The sequence below is a fragment of the Mastomys coucha genome, unplaced genomic scaffold (assembly GCF_008632895.1).
Source record: "Mastomys coucha isolate ucsf_1 unplaced genomic scaffold, UCSF_Mcou_1 pScaffold5, whole genome shotgun sequence".
Taxonomy (NCBI): domain Eukaryota; kingdom Metazoa; phylum Chordata; class Mammalia; order Rodentia; family Muridae; genus Mastomys; species Mastomys coucha.
This window is the reverse complement of record NW_022196911.1, coordinates 73,855,517-73,867,071: the sequence shown is the minus strand read 5'-3', so window position 1 is coordinate 73,867,071 and position 11,555 is coordinate 73,855,517. Positions and strand designations below refer to the sequence as shown.

The 11,555-nt window shown below is 50.3% G+C and overlaps 3 protein-coding genes and 3 non-coding genes across 12 annotated transcripts in view; 5 read left to right on the top strand and 1 right to left on the bottom strand.

The window, feature by feature from the left end:
* Positions 1-131: 131 nt before the first annotated feature.
* On the top strand, positions 132-2,905 carry Rpl23a (ribosomal protein L23a). Its single transcript, XM_031354324.1, has 5 exons — positions 132-231; positions 751-934; positions 2,212-2,388; positions 2,614-2,683; positions 2,840-2,905. Exons 1-5 carry the CDS (start codon positions 207-209, stop codon positions 2,852-2,854), a joined length of 471 nt encoding a protein of 156 aa, XP_031210184.1. The 5' UTR covers positions 132-206; the 3' UTR covers positions 2,855-2,905.
* On the top strand, positions 607-678 carry LOC116079395. Its single transcript, XR_004113950.1, has one exon. It is a non-coding gene; the product is annotated as a small nucleolar RNA SNORD42 (small nucleolar RNA).
* Positions 2,051-2,122, top strand: LOC116079408. The gene has a single exon (XR_004113961.1). It is a non-coding gene; the product is annotated as a small nucleolar RNA Z17 (small nucleolar RNA).
* On the top strand, positions 2,474-2,539 carry LOC116079396. The gene has a single exon (XR_004113951.1). It is a non-coding gene; the product is annotated as a small nucleolar RNA SNORD42 (small nucleolar RNA).
* Positions 2,906-3,068: 163 nt separating the features above from the next.
* On the bottom strand, positions 3,069-5,126 carry Tlcd1 (TLC domain containing 1). The gene is made up of 4 exons (XM_031354323.1): positions 4,733-5,126; positions 4,336-4,418; positions 4,167-4,249; positions 3,069-3,875 (listed from the first exon to the last, which is right to left on the bottom strand). Exons 1-4 carry the CDS (start codon positions 4,924-4,926, stop codon positions 3,492-3,494), a joined length of 744 nt encoding a protein of 247 aa, XP_031210183.1. The 5' UTR covers positions 4,927-5,126; the 3' UTR covers positions 3,069-3,491.
* Nek8 (NIMA related kinase 8) overlaps positions 5,089-11,555 on the top strand; it is a 12,256-nt gene continuing 5,789 nt past the window's right edge. For 3 of the 7 annotated variants that reach the window (XM_031354316.1, XM_031354315.1, XM_031354314.1), the window contains exons 1-4: positions 5,089-7,234; positions 10,015-10,220; positions 10,459-10,691; positions 10,907-11,038. In XM_031354316.1, coding sequence (XP_031210176.1) covers positions 7,188-7,234; positions 10,015-10,220; positions 10,459-10,691; positions 10,907-11,038 — 618 coding nt within the window. In that variant the 5' untranslated portion in view covers positions 5,089-7,187. The remainder of the gene's footprint in view (positions 7,235-10,014; positions 10,221-10,458; positions 10,692-10,906; positions 11,039-11,555) is intronic. The other 4 variants (XM_031354311.1, XM_031354312.1, XM_031354313.1 and 1 more) reach the window with 4 other exon arrangements.

Sequence of the window (11,555 nt, the reverse complement as noted above, 5' to 3'; positions counted from 1 at the left end):
AAAAAAAAAAGCCTTAGGGCCTTTCGAAGGAAAAGGTGGCGCATTCTTGGTCTCTCGGTCGAGGGAATTAAATAGAACTGCAATTCCCAGGAAGCCCCATACTACTGTTCATCCAATCAGCACGATGCATAAGCTATCGCGAGACTTTTGTGAGATTTCATTCTATAAGCTCATGGGAATTAGGCTGGGCCACCCTTTTCGCCAAGATGGCGCCGAAAGCGAAGAAGGAAGGTATGTTGCGGTATGGGAATGTGTCAGGTCGGCCTTGGATAGCCGCAGAGCGAACTCACGGGGAAAACGAATGTCTGGCTAAGCCATGAGGGGCTTGTTCTGTAGCTACTATCGCGATTAGGCCCACGGCCGAGTATGAGGACCACGTGGGCCAAGCCGCATGGGCTGATTCCAGTGAAGGGGATTGGCAAGGCAACCGGGCCGGCAACGCCTGCCACGGATAGCCAAGCATTTAACATCCACAGCGTGGGGCTCCGTGTCTCCAAACCTATAAGGGGTTAAAAGTAGTCCATATTTGCCCTTTTCCCACGTTAAATGGGGTTTACCGCCCCAACGTGATATTACAACGGGTTAATTATCTTTGCCTGCGGTATCGTGCATATGATGGAAAAAAAAATTGTAAGTCTCCTGAGACCTGTGATGTCTTCAAAGGAACCACTGATGCACGTGTTGACAGGGCCGCCGGAAGGGATCACTTTGTAAATGTCACACTCTTAATTGTATATACTTCTCTCCCAGCTCCCGCCCCTCCCAAAGCCGAAGCCAAAGCGAAGGCCTTGAAAGCTAAGAAGGCAGTGCTGAAAGGCGTCCACAGCCACAAAAAGAAGAAGATCCGAACGTCACCTACCTTCCGGCGGCCCAAGACCCTTCGGCTGCGGAGGCAGCCAAAATATCCTCGAAAGAGTGCACCCAGGAGAAACAAGTCAGTGTACACATAGCATGTAGTGGGGCATTGGACTTACTAATTTACTACCCACCCAATAGGTTACCTTATAAAACGCATAATTGTCCAAGGAGCTGCTGCATTGGAAGTAGGAGGCCTTTTTAAAGTTTATTATGTGTAATGTTTGAAAGTTGACTTCAAAGAGATGTTGCTTCTCTTGGTTCCACGTGACATGGCACTTGGAACAAATGAGTGTTTAATCGGCAGGGGTTGATTAAGTTGTCAAATTTGGGAGTGATGTCCTTCGAATGGTGTTATGAAACGCACAGAGACAGGGTTTCTCAGGACCTCTGGAAGAGCAGTCATTGTTCTTATAATCATTGAGCCATCTCTCCAGCCCAAAACACTTTTTTTTTAAGATTTATTTATTATTATAAATAAGTACACAGAAGAGGGTGTCAGATTTCATTACCGGTTGTTGTGAGCCACCATTTGGTTGCTGGGATTTAAACTCTACGGTCCTTGCTCTTACCTGCTGAGCCATCTCACCAGCCCCCAAAACACACTTTTAACTGATCAAATTCTATACCACTCAAATGAAGTTTGGGAGAATGTGTTTACTGGAAAGTGTTGTGTCTATGAGGAAAGTACTTGCCAGAAACTTGGCTGTTTGTACCTAGAATTTTTGAGTCATTACTTGGCAGTTGCATAAGTAAAACTTGGCTTTTCAGAATCTCAAGGAAAAGTTGTCTCCCGACTGCTCAAGGTCAATTTTAGAGTTGCTGTTGGTTTCAGTCATGTGGTTATTCCATAATGCTGGAAGGTGGAGGCTAGAGGATCTGAAGTCCAAGGTCATCTTTGGGACCATGTCTCAGATCAGAAGGAAGGGAGGGTGTGTGTATTTGAGAGTAGCTCTTGGATTTTGGGGTACCTTGTGCTGCAATGTGAGACCCTGACTCAAGGAATAGTTCTGGAGTGTAGCCAACTTCTATCAACTGAGCACAATTTCCTCTTTAGTTATTTGATTTTTTGTCTCATAATGAATAATAGATGTGGAACTCCAGTGGATAAGTGCATGAGTTAAACTTTGTTCTTCAGTCAAGAGAATATACAGGATTTGACTCTAAAGTGGGAAGTTGAGCTCCTTGTGGTTCAGGTGCACGTGATGACATTATTTAGCGACCAAAGTCTGATAGAGATGATTGGGATCCTATTGTCTGATGCACCTATTCTTCCCTAGTCTTGTTCTAAAGTAAATCATGTGTTGAATGCTAGCATCAGGGTAGCTAACTCCGTTTTCCTCTCCCATCTCCTAGGCTTGACCACTATGCTATCATCAAATTCCCACTGACCACTGAGTCAGCCATGAAGAAAATAGAGGATAACAACACTCTTGTGTTCATTGTGGATGTCAAGGCCAACAAGCACCAGATCAAACAGGCCGTGAAGAAACTCTATGACATTGATGTGGCCAAAGTCAATACCCTGATAAGGTGAGTGGGGCCAGGCAGAAATCAGAAAGCTTGTGTGGGTTTATTTAAACATGCCATGGCTTCATGGTGACTCTTAGCCCCCTCTGTGCAGATGATGGAAAACTCAAATGTTTGGAAAAAAATGACACCAACAAAGGAACCACTGATGCCCAGAGGACTATGGGAGGGATTCAGGAAGGGGTCGGGTTGTGAGCATCCAACTCTGAGGCTTCCTTCTCCACACAGGCCCGATGGAGAGAAGAAGGCATATGTTCGCTTGGCTCCTGATTATGATGCTCTAGATGTTGCCAACAAGGTAAGCAGCATCATTTCTGTTTAGATGCTCTGTCTACATCAAATCTGACTGTACTGTCTCTAACAAGCCCCACCCTCCCCTGTCCTGTCCTCCCAGCTCACTTAACCTTGAGTTCAGCTCCAGTAATTTAGCTCCCTTTTTTGTTTTGTTTTTCAGATTGGGATCATCTAAACTGAGTCCAGATGGCTAATTCTAAATATATACTTTTTTTTTCACCATAAATAATGCTGCTTGTCATTTGTTGCTTTCTGGTTGGGCTGGGGATAAGGCCATGCTTCCGTCACAGGGTGGGTTCTGGGATCAAACCCAGGGCTTTCCCAGCTCTGAGCAATGAAGACTTGATATGCTTAACCCCACGGGACACACCATGATGCGGCCCCCATGCTAGAGCTCAGTACCAGGGTCATTTATTAGACAGGTGTCATGCCTCCATCAGAGGCTCAGAGGACAAGCTTTACAAGAGTTCCTTCCCTGGAAAAGTCTGTTGTGAAACCAATACCAGAGTTTGGAAGAGCAGAGGGGCTATTTTAGAATTGTCAGCATCCATTTCAGGTCGGTTGGGTTGGCTGGCTTTTGGACAGTGTCTTGTCCTCACCCATGCCCAACCGGTTGGTCTGCTTCCCTCAACCCTTGCCCAAGAACAGGACTTCAGAGAGCTTTCATTAGTGTTTTCAATAGTGTGGGTGTAAGCTTAAGGTGGAAAGGCTGGCCCCTGAATACACCCAAGCTTGGGGCAGAGTCCTAGTTTATGTTACAAAGCTGTTGGCTGTGCTTGCTGTCCCTGTCACATGTCCTGGGTTCTACTTTCTCACTCAGTCAAGAATTTGTCTTTTTGTTGGCGGCTGGGTACACGTTCCGGACAGAAATCAGAGCGGAGGAGGCGAGAAAAGTAGATGAGGATCATCATGTCCAGCATAAGCAGGATGGCCAACAAGAATGTCCCCAGGTTCCTCTGGCCAGCATACTGTAGGAAGAACTTGGTGAGGTAGGCCTGAGGGGCCAGTCGGAAGAGAAAGTACATGACCAAGTTGATGTACTTGTTGACCTTGTAGAGGAGGAGATCCTGGGCATTGTTTATCTTCATCATCATCCTTAAGGTGAGGAAGATGTTGCTGACCTCCACCAGTAGTGTTAAGACGCCACCACCAACAAATCTTCTCCAAAAGATACCAGAGAAGAAAGCACCCATAGCCTAGGGACAAGTGACAGAACAAGGGCATTTGAAAACAGGTCATGTCAGACGGAAGCTGAGGAATGCCAGCTTTTACTGCTAAGACAACTTTATTTACTAGGATTAGACTTTGTCACTGGGGTCTAACTGTGTATGACATTCCTTGTCTGTTTACCTAGATAGTAGGTAAGCCTAAGCTCTCTGCTGGCCTCAGAGGGAATTTTAAACATTGAGAGTCTTCAGCAACTTAGAACCTGCTGGGTTAAGATGGCCTCCCTCCCTGCCTGTATCACTTCACCCGTTCTCCCTTACCATGACATGATGAACAAGGTACTCCCAAGAAGCTCGAGTTTGCCTGCTAACCACAATGTCCACTGTGTCGTGGATAAAGTATCCTAATGGAGAGGTAGGGAAAGAGGAAAAGACTGAATACTTTAAATTATCTTCCAACCTAATCTTAACCACCTTGGGCATAACCTACCTGCAGAGAAGCAAACAAGCAAATAGCCGGAAACTGACCACGCCGTTTCAATCTCCACCAGCATTTCAGGGGTTTGCCATATGCTGGAATAGAGAAGGGATGTTCTCGCGGTTGTAGCCTCCCCGAGGACCCTCGCCTCCCCCAACAGTCTTGCCAGTCCCAGGGCGCTCTGGGCGCCTACTATTGGCTGACTGGAGAGTAAGGAGGGACTTGGCCAAAGCCCAGGTACCTTGGGTTTCCCACAGCCGTTCTTGGTTGGGTAGTTTTCCAAACGGAATCAGGTGAGATCCTTGGCGTCTGTTCACTCGTGAGTGAAGGGAATAGCAACAGGGAGCCCAGTCCGAGCACCCCGCGAAAGATCCCACGGCCATCTCATTACCCCGGGTTGTTCACTCACCACAGCAGTGCCCAGATCCCTGATACAATGGAGTGGGTGAAGGAGACGAGTAGGTTGTGCCAACGCCAGGTGCGCAGGGGGTCGGTTTGCACGTGTGCAGGCAGGGGCAGGCGACAGAGCACGCGCCGGAGTGCCCGGAAGGTCAGCGTGGCGCCCAGAAGCAGCGGCCAGGCGGGGTGCAACAGTAGGGGCATGCTGGCCCTCCCTGCCGTCTGTCTGTCCGCCTTTTAAGCCGTCTCCTCCGGCAGTTCTGGGGACACCGTTCCGTCTCTGGCCAGCGCGCCACGATCGTTTCTGCCACGGGCCGCCAGCCCCACAGTTTCGCGGAGCCCTCAAGGCCCCTTCGCTCCTCCCCGCGCTCTCGGCAAGGCCTCTGCCCGCCCCTGCCGCCCGCGCCCCCGCCCCGCCCCGCCGCCTGCCCCCGCCCCTCGGGCGCCTCTGCCGCGAGGAGGGCGCGAGCCCGGAGTCCCCCAGGGCCCCGCCCGGATCCCGCCGACTTCGGGCACGAATGGACTGTCCCCGCCATCGCTGCTGAGGCACCCCTGTCTGGCGCCTCCCGACATCCGAAGGCGTCCTCGGCCGCCCTCGTGCGTACGGCCCCACTAGCCCACTTCCCGACTTTCCCCGCCGCCACCGACTCTTACACCCTGGGCGGGTACTGCGAGAACACTCCTCTCCCAACTCTTTTCGGTGCAGAGCTGGGCGGGACCATCACGCAGCCCGGGCTGCTAAGCCCTGATCCTGGGGGCTCCGGAGAGCAGCCTCAGACCAGGGCTCCGCCCAGGACTCCGCCCAGACTCTATTCCTCTCTTGGACGAGGATCGACGTGTTTACCTGCCTCTCCCGCGCCCAGCACGAGTGGTGCTTAGGAACTGTTGAGTCACCCACCATTGCCACAATCCTCCCCACCATTCTGGGGCTCCTGGAGCATAGCGGTTGTCACAGTCCTCCCTCAGACAGTCCCAACCCTCTTCTGGCTCCTTGGAGGCTGGGGCGGGAAAGCCTGCGGATTTGCCCAGACAGCTGGGGTGACCCTCTCTCCAGGGCAGCGGCCTAGGGTAGTTGCGGCTTCTGGCCACTAGGTGTCAGTCTGTCCTCACTGTGACTCGGGACCAAGCCCGCATCCACTGGAGAGAGGTAGGCAGTTGTTCTGCAGAGCGGGATCAGCAGACCGGAAGAAAAGGAGCAGCCCCAGAGGCTGTGCGGGAGTGAAGGGGTGTGTGCTTTCGGGAGGTGGGAGTAGACAACGCGGGCAAACTGTGGGGACTAGGAGAACGGTGTTTCAGCGGGGGGGAGGGGAGCGGCGGGGGACAGAAACCCAAGCTCCAATACCCAGGCACCTAACCCTTTTGGGTGTTTGTTGCCTTCCCTGATGGTCCCAGGGTTACACATTAACTCCTATAGGTCTCCAGGGTCACTCAAGGCCCATTCGGTTACTAAGTGATAGCACGAAGTAATGTCTGGTGTCAGCCTTTTACCCCCTGCACTCCCCTCTTTGCTAACCGCCAGCCGACTCCGGTCTGAGCCAGTGACCGCAGGTTCCCTCCGCTCATTCCACGTAGGCTAGTTTGGGGCGGAGCGGGGCGGGGCCAAAAAATAAACACTCTTCTCTCGCTTTCCTCGCCCATTCAGAAATAGAAACATTAGCGAAGGACCACCTCCCGAATACTGAAATTTTATAACTCCCGTAGAGCAGCAGGCGTCGTGAAGAAGTCAGGGTTTAATTCATCCTGGTCGAAACCCTAGCAGCGATACTAGACAGCCCATTATTTCTGGACAGAAGCGTGGACCCCTCTCTGGGTTTTCCTCCACCAAGACGCTAGAAGTTTTGAGTAAAGGACCGAGTTTGCCTACGGCAGCGTTTTGCACGGGTCCTGAGACGCCTAGAGCACGGAGCTCAGTAGCTGGTACAACCAAGAGATCACGTCAGGTACTCTTCAGGTGCATCAGTTTGTCCAACTAACTGGGGCTTTCCCGGTCCCTCCCTCGGTTCGGTTTTGGTGGTTTATCCTTTACGTGCCAATCAGGGAACCCCTTTATCTTTCTGAAGTAGTGCCAACTCCTGCTGGACAGCGGGGACTGTATGGATCTTCGCTTTCCACTCGCATTAGACCTTTGGAGGGACAGTCTTGTTTTTGCGGGATAACATAAGTGGGCGCCTCATCGCTCCAGTCTACCTACCTATGCCCAAGTCACGCGTGGGCAAGGTGGCTGGTACGGTTCTGAGTACTGAAGGACTCGTCAAGAAACCCAGAACTATTCTCTGATCCCTCATTGGGGAAACACGACTTAGCCTCCAGGTTGAGTTAACCGAGAAAGACGCCGGACTTCACAGAGGACCCTGTCTCGCCGGCTCCGCCCAGCAAAAGTTTTGCAGCCAGGGGGAGGAGTTCCCAGATGGGAGGGTCCGCGCACGCGCCGCAGGGGGATTCCAGAAGCGTAACTGAGGAATGAGATGGAGAAGTACGAGCGGATCCGAGTGGTGGGAAGAGGTGCCTTCGGGTGAGCCAGGGAGCTGGGGAGGAAATGCTAAGGGAGAAAGAAAATAAGCCCCAATTCTGACCAAGAAATCATGGCCCTGTTGGCTCCGCCCCGAAGCGAGAGGACCTCTATGGGATGCCCCGCCCAGGCATCCGGTCCTTAGGTTTAGGCGGGAGGCCACGCCCACAGCCAAACCACACCCACCAGACCAGCCTTTGCCCTTGGAAGATAGTTGTTCCCTGTAGATTAGTTATTCTTTGCTTCAACTGATAATGAGCGTGAGCTGCACAGGTTAGACTGCCCGGAGTATACAGTTATGCCCAAAACAGACGAGGTACTTCCCCTTTGCGAACATAGCCCATAGGAAGTTGATTCAAACATACAAGATATTGTTAAAACAGTTAATAAAGTTTGAGCAATTATCAACAGCAGGAACTTAAGGAGTCCAGGTGAGGTGGAAGGTCGAGAATTGAAGAAATGAGTGGGGCATGGTGGCACACATCTTTAATGCCAGCACTTGGGAGGCAGAGGCAGGCGGATTTCTCAGTTTGAGGCTAGCCTGGTCTACAGAGCAAGTTCCAGGACAGCCAGGGCTACACTGAGAAACTGTCTTGACAAAACAACACCACCAACAACAAAACAAAAACAAAAGATCTGAAGAAATGAGGACCAGGCAGAGTCCTTCTGGTAGATAAAATAGCATCTTTACAAAGATGCTCACATGGGAAAAATGTTAGAGCATTCAAGAAACTGAGAAAAAGACTAATGTAGTTGGAATGTGGTGAGCAAGGTAAGGAATGTGGCTGTCAGGGAGGGTGGGGACCAGATTACGATCTTGTAAACTGGACTAAGAGGTTGAGTTGATTTCAAGTATAAAGGCAAGAGGGCTTTCTTGTTTGTGCTAGGGATTGAATTCACAGGATCACAGAGCTACACCACAAACCAGGGAAGAATTTGAAAACTGAATGGGGTGTGGTGGTCCATACCTGGAATCTCAGCATGAGTAGGGAGGTAGGAGCTTGAGGATAGGAAGTTCAAGGTCTTCAGCTAAATATAGGTGCTTCCTAGCAAGTTTAAGGTCAGCCTGGGCTCTCTGAGAGTGTGTCTCTGAAAACAAAGCAAGGGAGTGATCTAACATGACCCATACTACAAGGACATTCTCCCCTTGGGGTCAGCAGTAGAGGGCTCTGGATTTGAGTGCCAACTCGGGAAAGGAAACAAAGCTAAGTGTCATTGTGGCTGCTATGTAGAAGTTAGATCTGCTGAAGGGACTGTTTAAGAAGGCTAGGGGACATTTTTTTTAAAGCTTTATTTTTATGCCCATTGATATTTTGCTTACATGTATGTCAGTGTGAGAGTGTCAGAAGCCCTGGAACTGGAGTTACAGACAGTTGTAAGCTGCCATGTGGGTGCTGGGAATTGAGCCTGGGTCCTCTAGAAGAGCAGCCAGTGCTCTAACCACTGAGCCATGTCTCCAGCCTCCAGGGGACTTGTTTGTTTGTTTTTGTTTTTTTCTGCAACAGGGTTTCTCTGTGTAGCCCTGGCTGTCCTGGAACTCACTCTGTAGTCCAGGCTGGCCTCAAACTCAAAATCTGCCTGCCTCTGCCTCCCAAGTGATGAGCTTAAAGAAAATAAATGTTTTTGAAAGCCAACACCCAAAACAAAGCAAACTGTTTATAATACATTGTACAGGGCTGGAGAGATGGTTCAGTGGTTAAGAGCACTGACTGGTCTTCCAGAGGTCCTGAGTTCAATTCCCGGCAACCATATGGTGGCTCACAACCATCTGTAATGAGATCTAATACCCTCTTCTGATGTGTCTGAAGACAGCAACCGTGTACTCATATATGTTAAATGAATAAAGTAAATCTAAAAAGAAAAAGTTCTATTATTGCATTTACAGATTTATATATGAAGAAGTCTTTTTTTTTTTTTTTTTTTTTTTTTTTTTTTTTTTTTTTTTTTTTTTTGGTTTTTTTGAGACAGGGTTTCTGTGTGTAGCCTTGGCTGTCCTGGAACTCACTCTGTAGACCAGGCTGGCCTTGAACTCAGAAATCTGCCTGTCTCTGCCTCCCATGTGCTGGAATTAAAGGCATGCGCCACCACCGCCCGCAAGAAGTCATTTTTTTAAAAGTAAAATTTTTAGTTTTACATAGGTCACAAGGAGGTTAAAACAGTTTTTCCCTTATAAAATATTTGTTTTTATTTTATGTGTCTGTGGAGGTCAGAAGAGAATGTTGGAGCCTCTGAAACTGGACCTGCCATGTGGGTGTGGGTGTCAAACCCAGGTCCTCTGGAAGAGCTGCCAGTGCTCTCACCTACTGAGCCATCTCTCCAGCCCAAGATTTACATTTATTATTTTAACTTTGCATGTGAGTGAATGCCACCTGTGGAGGCCAGAAAAGGTCATCAGATTCTTTGAAGCTGGAGTTGCAGGTGGTTTTGAGACTACTGAATTGGATATAGAGTCATCTCCCAGACCATTTTGTTCTTTTTTTTTTTCTTCTCTGAGAGGGTTTCTCTGTATAGTCCTGGCTGTCCTGGAACTCACTCTGTAGACCAGGCTGGCCTTGAACTCAGAAATCTGCCTGCCTCTGCCTCCCAAGGGCTGGGATTAAAGTAAAGGTGTGTGCCACCACTGCCCAGCGACTATTTTTGTTCTTGAGACGGGGCCTTGAACTCCTGATCCTCTTTATCCTCCACCATGCCCAGCTTAATCATCTAAAGACTTTGTGGCTCTGGGCTGCCCTACTGTGTGACTGGAAGCTAAGCTGGTGCCTCTGGGTGTTCTGTGTCACTAGGATTGTGCACCTGTGCCTTCGAAAGGCAGATCAGAAGCTGGTGATCATTAAGCAGATCCCAGTGGAGCAGATGACCAAAGAGGAGAGGCAGGCGGCCCAGAACGAGTGCCAGGTGCTGAAGCTGCTCAACCACCCCAATGTCATCGAGTACTATGAGAACTTCCTAGAGGACAAGGCCCTCATGATTGCCATGGAGTATGCACCAGGTAGGATGCTTGGCCTCACCCTAGAGCGGCCTTCCCCCTCCAGGAGAGCCGGACACTATTAGGCGCCTTGCCTCTGGAGTAGACTTGCCTGAAGGCCAGAAGTACAGAGTTCTGGCCCCACTTGTGTGGCCGTGCCAGACTCCTTGCCCTCTCTGCTTCTAGTGTCCTGTTCCATAACAGCCGTGGGTTGTTCCCATTGTGGTAAAGTCCTGGTCTTGATTCGTTTTCTGGGCCACAGGTGGCACCTTGGCGGAGTTCATCCAGAAGCGCTGCAACTCCCTGCTAGAGGAGGAGACCATCCTTCACTTCTTTGTGCAGATCCTGCTTGCACTGCATCATGTGCACACACACCTCATCCTGCATCGGGACCTCAAGACCCAGAACATCCTTCTTGACAAACACCGCATGGTTGTCAAGATCGGCGACTTCGGCATCTCCAAGATCCTCAGCAGCAAGAGCAAGGCCTACACGGTGCCTAGATGCTCGGGAGACACTGGGGGTCCTGACAGCTGAGGCTTACCCGACATTCCTGCCTCTTCCTCTTCCCTCAGTCCCTGCCTATATGGTCCTGAAGAGGAAGAAGCCCCCAAGGCCTGCTTTGAGAAGCTGTCCCCAAATGAGTCTCTGGCCAGAAGAACCTTTGTCCCTCTCTCCCCAGGGTTGTAATATAGGCTTCCCTCCTACAGGTGGTGGGTACCCCATGCTACATCTCCCCTGAGCTGTGTGAGGGCAAGCCCTACAACCAGAAGAGTGACATCTGGGCTCTGGGCTGTGTCTTATATGAGCTGGCCAGCCTCAAGAGGGCCTTCGAGGCTGCAGTGAGTACAAACACCACTGAGGGATCGGAACTCTAGCTCCTTCGCCATAGCTCTGACCACTTCTGTGTTCCTTCTCTTGTGGCTAGCTGAGTCATGTCAGTCTCTGTACCTGCTGGTGGGTTACTCTAGGCCAGGGCCTCTCAAGATCTTGCTCACTTCAGCCTATGGTAAGGCTTGAGTCCTGAGAATCCCTGAGGGTATGGATGTGATTCCCTGACTCTTCCATGAGATTATAGACATTCCCAAGAGGAAGCCTGGGCTTTCTTTTCTTTTCTTTTCTTTTTTGGTTTTTCGAGACAGGGTTTCTCTGTGTAGCCCCAGCTGTCCTGGAACTTACTCTGTAGACCAGGCTGGCCTCAAACTCAGAAATCTGCCTGCCTCTGCCTCCTAAGTGCTGGGACTAAAGGCGTGCGCCACCACCGCCTAGCCTGGGGTTTCTTAAAGCCCCTGGGGTTTCCGAGGACATAGCTGAACCCTCTGTATCAGACTAGGAAGTTTTGAAAGCAGTGTTAGGCTC